This window comes from Mytilus trossulus, chromosome 1, assembly GCF_036588685.1.
Source record: "Mytilus trossulus isolate FHL-02 chromosome 1, PNRI_Mtr1.1.1.hap1, whole genome shotgun sequence".
Taxonomy (NCBI): Eukaryota; Metazoa; Mollusca; class Bivalvia; order Mytilida; family Mytilidae; genus Mytilus; species Mytilus trossulus.
In genome coordinates this window covers 19165951-19173838 of record NC_086373.1, presented here as the reverse complement: position 1 = coordinate 19173838, position 7888 = coordinate 19165951, and the positions used below count along the sequence as shown (strand labels likewise).

Here is a 7888-nt window from a genome sequence, read left to right as displayed (position 1 = left end):
GTCTGCCGGATTAAGTTATAAGCTTGGTATCTTTGATGTCTTTGATTTTTTTTCTCCAAAACAGTGAAATCAAGCAAAACGCTCACAAGTATAAATTTGAGGCAAAACATCACTCTACAGTAAAATTAACCCAACAGCAAAATATAGACAAGACAAGATAAGACAAGACAAGACAAGACAAATACTTTATTAGAGTCTCACCTCAAAATTGACATACATTTATACATTAATAAAATAACAATATATGGCCATGATGGCAAACAAAAGGTGTTTTTTTTTAATTTTGTCTGATTATCTCTCCGCTCCGTGAAATATAGTGTTTGCCCCAACAATTGTCGGACGCAGATGGTATGAACCTACGAAGTCTTATCATATATGATTATGGGATTTATTACTCTACCCCGAGACATAGATGTTTATATAATCATTGTCACTAATGTTTATATAATCATTGTATTATGATGTTTTTGTATCTTGCCCGACAAGGGCCCATGCATTGATTGGTTTAATAAAATAATGTCTAAATGTCTAAAATGTATAGTACTCACGTTACTCAGTAATTAATCTACAAAACAGTATATTTCATCCCTTTTTTAAATTACAAAATGGTCATTGGTTTGTATAATCAATACTTTTAATTGAAAATAGATTAATGATGGTATTCAGTTAGATAGACTTTATCATAATTAAAAATATGCTTTAAAAATAAAATTGGTGGAAAAAAATCAATCTATTTCCGTAACATGACTAGATGGAGTTATCTCCCTTACAACAACAATGATCAAACTGGGAAGGTCCCGTTTTAAAAGCAGTTTTCCTGCTGTATTTTCCTGCTCTAAAAAGACTTTTTCTCAGAAGACGTTAGACAGTTATATTGGACCCTCTACCAAAGGATTGTTGGATTCATGGATTAAGAAGTATGAAGATTTTGTGGGGCTTACAGAGGTTCGAGAAGCACAAGCACAAGTCTTACAAGTAAGTTTTGTTATCTCCCCTTACCGGTTGAACAAAAATATGACGAAATATTGACTGAAGATATAAACACTCGGTATAAACATGATAAAAGATGTTTAAGAAGTATTTTAGAATGGCAAAAAATATTTTTTTTTTTAAATGGATGAAGGGAAGATTGGATATTTTATGTTCCAACTGTGAAAATTTCATAGAGCTATATTATATGAACACTAGATTTCACAACAAACTGAATTCTGATATTTTGATCACAGGTATAATTTGGGGAATGGACCCCCCTTTTTTTTTGGACCTCACTAAAATAAAATTTTGGCGTTTTTTTATTCATTTACAATTTTCTACAATGTATAAACATATATCAAGTCTCAACAATCCATTGCTAGTCGATTACAATATTTTTTTTACTATCCATACGAGCCCCAAGTGAAAAATCACTTGGGGCTCGTATGGATAAAAAAAAAAGGGGGGTCCATTCCCCAAATACCTGTGATTTTGATAGGTTCTTTACAAAGCCCACTAGAAGATCTATCTTTTAAAAAAGCATATTGAATTTAGTTAAATCAAGTAATCCAAATCAGGGAATGTGATCAATATGTATGTCATCTCTGTGAAAATTTGCATTTTTTTCTCGGTCATGTTTATATTACTTTTAGTTACTGTATATATTTTAAAATGTTTAACCATTTACGTTTTAAGTTTTCGAAATCGTTAGCAATGATCAGACTGATATTGTGTGTCAGTGAGGATAGCAACGGGTCAATATACTTTTTTGCGATTTTCGGTTTTGATATATATTTATTCAGATATAAAAAAAAATGGTCTTACTCTTATCCAAACACTATTAAAATAAAGATCGTTTAAATATGTGCATGATGCCTATCAATAAACATTACCACTAACTCAAACTTTGAATATAGAAAATTAATTACAAAACTTAGAATCAGTGACTATTCATTATTAATTAAAAAAGGAAGGCATTTTAAAATTCCTCGCGAAGAGAGACTTTGCAAAAAAAGAAATATTTCTTAATAAATTGTTCTCACAATTCAATTGCATTAACATAGAAACTCACTGACAATGACAAAGTTATATATTTACTTAACCCATCAACGCCAACACAAGCGAATAAACTAGGATCCCGGTTTATAAAAAAAGTCAATGGAACTGAGGACAGGGAACCCTTTAATATTTACCTGAATTTGTATATATATATTAACGGTTACTTAGTTATTGTCTTCATTTGTTTTTGTTGTTGTTATATGTCTCAAAACTGTAAAGTTTATATGAATTTAATAAACATGAGAAAAAATTATGGATTTGTAATTTAATAGAAACTCGATATTATATGAAAAATTATTTGTTTTATGCCTTCTATACAAATGTGCTCATTAAATAATATATATCAATTCAGGCTGAGTCAAAGTTTGAGGAAGTTCAAGAGAAGAGAAGAAATACAAATAAAGATTTGACTGTGATAAATTCTAAACTGAAAAATGTAGCAGTCGAGTTGGAAAAAACAAACCGTGGCACTGACCGCTACTTAGAGCTAGTCACTAAAGAAAATGCAATAATCAAAGAAGAAAATGAAATAGCAGAAGAAGTAAGACTCTTAGAAGAACAAGTCAGAGCAAATTTTGCTATTCTGTCATCTGCTTTGAGGGACAGTCACGAGAAGGAGCGGGCGCAAGGCGAAAGGACCAAATACTGGTCAATAATTGGATCAATTATCGGTGCTGCAATAGGAATAACAGGAACTACTATAAATAACTATCTACGAATGAAAGAATTGCGCGGAATTGTTCAAACGTCCGCTGGGACGACGGAAGACTATAGAAAAATCGCAATGCAACTATGTGACGCTGTCAAGTCACAAAACAGTAAATATGAAGACTTTTTGGGAGACATTAGGACTGCCATTGGTGAAAATAATCCGAGTTCAAAACCAATTGGGAAGTATTCTTCTACACAAATTAATGATATTGTGGAATTATTGAAACATCAAGACATTAAATTAACTAAAGAAATCGCTGGTGTGAAGGAATTACTTGGACTAAAAGAATCCTCGTTATCAACCTCTAGCGTCATTTATGTCGGCCCACAAATGGAGGAGTTATTGTCTCAGACGGAACGTAATTTAGAATGGAAGATAAAATTGAATTCCCTAGCTACTGTGACATTTCTATATGGAGCATTAGCATTAACTTTGCCTTTTGTACTTAGTTTCTTTAAAGGAAGTTAACCATAAAATTCCAATAAAAATAGATTCCCCACACAAGTTTTAAATCCTAGACATTTTTAAATGAGTGTATGGATTGTATGTTTGTTTGTAAATTGCATAAAACCATACCATATTTATAAAGTTTCTTTATTAGTTCAAATGAGTTTGTATTTTACAAGCATTCTTGTCTTAGAATGCATAAAACAATAAATATAGAATCGATCGTTTCCATTGAAATCACATGCTTTTCTTATTCGTGTATAACGTTGAACATTTTGGATCCCATTAATCCAGAGTTGGATCTAAAGATGTCAACCGTTTACACATGCTATTTCGAACTTATTTCAGACATTTAAATATGTTAGCCTTGCGCATCACTGAAAAGATATTTAATTGTCGACTTTTGCATCTGAAGAATTAACATTGATACCACTGAGGTGATAAGCCGGTGTGTTCCCATTTCGCCTTAGTTGTGAATTCCAGGTAAAAAAAGTAAAAAAATACTAATACTAAGGCGATATGGGAATTGAACTAAGGCGAAATGTGAATTTTGATAAAAATGTTAAATAAACAAATTAAACCTCAGTGTTTTTATAACAATGTAAATGTCATGTAATTAGGGAAGTGTTGAATTTTTATTTTTATATTCCTTTAATAAAAGTGACAATTTTTATGATTTACAGTAACTGTTGTGAAATCAGAAAAAATCTACAATAAAATCAATTGTCAGTAGGAAAGTTGCTTCTCTTCAAATATTGTTTGTTTCATTTAATAAAATTTGCAATTTTAGAAATTGTATGCAATTTGAAAAATCTATGTATTTCAATTATCCCTGATATATATATGCAACACAAAAAAATCAATAGAGCAAAACATATGTTTTCCAACAGTCTAGTTTTCATATATAACAGAAAATTTGATGTATAAAACGAAAGAAATATTTAAAATTGTGCTAATTATAGACAATAAGCAAAATCCATGATACTAGTATACAATGTCTTGATTTCTTCAAGACTGGCCCAAATTACCAATTACGGTTCACCATGACCTAGACCCTTGAGAATGCACCTACAAAAAATGCCTTCATTCTAAAGCAAGATATAAACACTCTACATAACAGATAAAAATCGTAAAAATTAAAATAGCATTCAAGTGTAAAATGACAAAATCGCAATAATAAAGGCACACAATAATTTCAGAATTTACAGTAATCTAAAATGGTGCTTGTAATTCAATGCAGATTCAGAAATGAAATATTTGTCTTTATTCTATTTATTGAAATATGGACATCTACATCTATACTATTGATCTGCAGTGGAAATCCATAACGCAGTTACTGCTGTGCAAACGTCAACCTGCGTGCTCAGTATTTACAAGTGCAATTAAAAATTGATAAAATCAGGTGGTTTCTGTTTACAGCTGTAGTCTCCGAAGCTGCTCATTGAAGCATTCCAGAGATGTAGCTAGGAAGGCTTCAGGAGGCAGACTGTTTCAGTCGGTGATTGTGCGTGGTATATAGCTGTATTTGTAGGCATCTGTGGAGGTACTGATCTGAGTAAATTTTTCTGGATGGTATTGTCTAGTTGAGGTAGATGGTCTTCTCACGTATGATGATATGTTGACTTTCCATGTGTGGCTTTGTAGAACATGCTCAGTCTACTAGATTTCCGTCTAGATTCTAGCGTTTGCCATTCTAGGGTTGTCATGATGTTTGTTACTGTCCCTGGTTCCCGACTGTATGTTGATGTCGCAAATCTGGCAGCTCTTCTTTGGACCATTTCTAGTGAGTCAATGTGGTGTTTTCGATATGGGTCCCAAACTGTGGAGGCGTACTCAAGATGTGGGCGCACTAGAGATGTAAAGGCCTGCGCTTTGATGTCTTGCAGACACTTCCAGATGTTGCGCCTTAGGAATCCAAGAACTCGGTTGGATTTTGTGATGACTTTTTTGATGTGAGGATCCCAACTGAGATCTTCTGATAATTCGACTCCGAGGTATAGATATTGATGGACTGTGGATAGTTGTTGTCCCATCATTTCATACTCTTATATTGTTGGGTTTTTCTTTCTCGATACTCTAAGTGTGTAGCATTTAGCTGGATGGAATGTCATCTGCCATTTCTCTGCCCATTTGGTAAGTTCCGTCAGATCGTGTTGAAGTTGTAAACTGTCCTCACTACTCTTGATGGATCTATATAGTAGTGAGTCGTCAGCGAATAGACATATGGTTGATTTTGATGAGATTGTTTCTCCCATATCGTTAATATATATAAGGAAACAAAGTGGTCCCAATACTGTACCCTGTGGAACTCCTGATCGTACTGGTTTGTTCTCACTGGCTTCTCCATCTAGACATACTCTCCGGTGTCGCTGAGTGAGCCATGCCGAAATCCATAGTAGGGTGTTGTATGTTATCCCATAGTGTGACATTTTCATTAGGAGTCTTTGGTGAGGAACTGTATCAATTGCTTTCGAGAAATCAAGGATTAGCATGTCTATTTGTCCTCGAATGTCCAGTTCTCTGGCAACTGTTTCGATGGTGTTGATGAGTTGTGTTTCACATGATCGATTACATCTGAACCCGTGTTGGAAGTCGGATAAGATTTGATGTTCTTCAGATGTCCCCCTTTTTGTAGATTGCTGTGATATTTGCTTGTCGCCAATCTTCTGGAACTTCTCCACTGTTTTAGGACTGTTCATAGATTTTTGTGAGGAACTGCGCAATCTCGCAGTGTGCTTCTGTCGGGATTCTTGTTGGTATTTCATCTGGACCGTTTGCTTTTGTTGGGTCTAGGAGTTTCAGCTGTTTCTCAACCCCTTCCCATCTGATATGCAACTTCTTGATGTTTGGAGTTGTACTGGTTCCCATATTTGGCATATTTTTGGTATCGTCTGTTGTGAATACACTATCGTATTGAGTGTTCAATATTTCTGATTTTCCTTTGCTGTCGATAACATGCTCCCCAAGGTTGTTCTGGAGTGGTGATATTCCCATCATGTCTTTTTTCCTTGATTTTATATATTTCCAGATTTTTTTGCCAAGGTTTGGTTTAGTGTTTTCTTCGTCCTCTTGATTAAGGATTTGTCGAACGTAGTTGCCGTGGGCCTCGTTCATTGTCTTCTTTACAAGGTCTCTCACCTGTTTATATTTGTTCCAATTTTTCTTAGTGTTGTGTTTTTTAGCAGTATTGTATCTTCGCTGTCTGCGTCGTATCAGTCTTTTGATATGTGTGGATATCCATCGCACGTGTTGTTTACTACCTATGGTTTTCTGTGGGATGAATTCTTTAGTTGCTTGTAGTATGATGTTTTTGAAGTATGTCCAGTTTTCTTCTACAGTGTTTTCTTCCATGTTGTTCATTCTGTTTTCAAAGTTGTCTCGGATGTTTTCTTTGAGTCCATTCATATTGCCCTTTTTAAAGAGGTGCACCATTCTCGGTTTCTTTTTTGATGTTTTTGCTTTCATATCTATATTTGCTATGACTACCTTGTGGTCACTCATTCCAGGATGTACTGCGATTTTACTTACAAGTCCTGGATTGGTTGTCATGAGTAGGTCTAGTATGTTTTGTCCTCTAGTTGGTTCGTTTACCATTTGGTTCATGTCGTTGTTATTAGAGATTTCAATAAGCTTTTCATTTAATGCTTTTCCATACTGTGGGTTAGGATTTACAGTGCATGGTTGTTTGCCAGTTGATATGTGGTAGGTTAAAATCTCCTCCTAGTATGACATTTGGAAGGTTTTGGCTTGTACCCATAATGCAGTTAATAGATTTTTCAGTTAATAGAATATTGTGTACAGATTTTTCATCTCTAATAAGAAACAACAAGACTTTATTTTATTTACAAAATATATCACATAAGTGAAAAAAAGTACAAGTATAATGGAAGGTTTTTACATTAAAATAACAAATATCAAGACTTAGTAATTGCAATACAAACAAAATATAACTTAATTCCATTGTTTACACAAGTTCCTATTTCGCCTTCGTTAATTATCTTTTACCTGAAAACATGGAAAATGTGTACTAAGGCAAAATGGGATTAATTTTGCATAAAGATTTTGACAGCTACATTGTAAGGCGAAATGAGAATATGATAATACCTTTGCTGATGTACTTTTGATAAGCCTCCAAGGGCATCACCAGCCCAGTAACAAGAACTCCGGTACTGGCATGAGCATATGGATTTTTTTTTAATTTGCTGTCATAAAATGTTGTAAGGATTTTGGATTAATGAATGTTTCACCCCAGCTCATGCATAGACGTTACGCGCGATGTTCGTACCTCATTAGAAAATCGGTGTAGTTGACATAATGCAAGTCCAAAATATCTTATTTTGTGATATCATATTCATTGCTATTGTACGCATTTTGAACAAAAGTGGTTTTTTTTAATAAAAAAGAAAAATATTTGTTGAAACTATGTTTTATGCTGCATGCGACAAGCTTCAGTTTCGAAAAACGGCTATTTTTATGCTGTCCCGCGTAACATATTTCATTTATTGTAACCACTAAACTGTAATTTTCTTCTAAACTATTTAATATATTGAAAAACGTTTTTTTCCATTATTTAACAAAGAGGTTCCTTCATTGTTTATGCATTTTTTATGACGTTTTGATGACGTCATAGAAAAAATAAAGTGTTCCATACTACAAGGGCAAATCTGTCCCACGGGAGAAGTTAAATGGTATTCCAGA

General features: G+C 33.7%; 1 protein-coding gene across 1 annotated transcript; it reads left to right on the top strand.

The window, feature by feature from the left end:
* The first annotated feature begins 761 nt into the window (after positions 1-761).
* On the top strand, positions 762-3350 carry LOC134717805 (mitochondrial potassium channel-like). Its single transcript, XM_063580301.1, has 2 exons — positions 762-975; positions 2384-3350. The coding sequence occupies exons 1-2, from the start codon at positions 778-780 to the stop codon at positions 3209-3211; spliced, it is 1026 nt and encodes a 341-aa protein (XP_063436371.1). The 5' UTR covers positions 762-777; the 3' UTR covers positions 3212-3350.
* The last annotated feature ends 4538 nt before the right edge of the window (positions 3351-7888 follow it).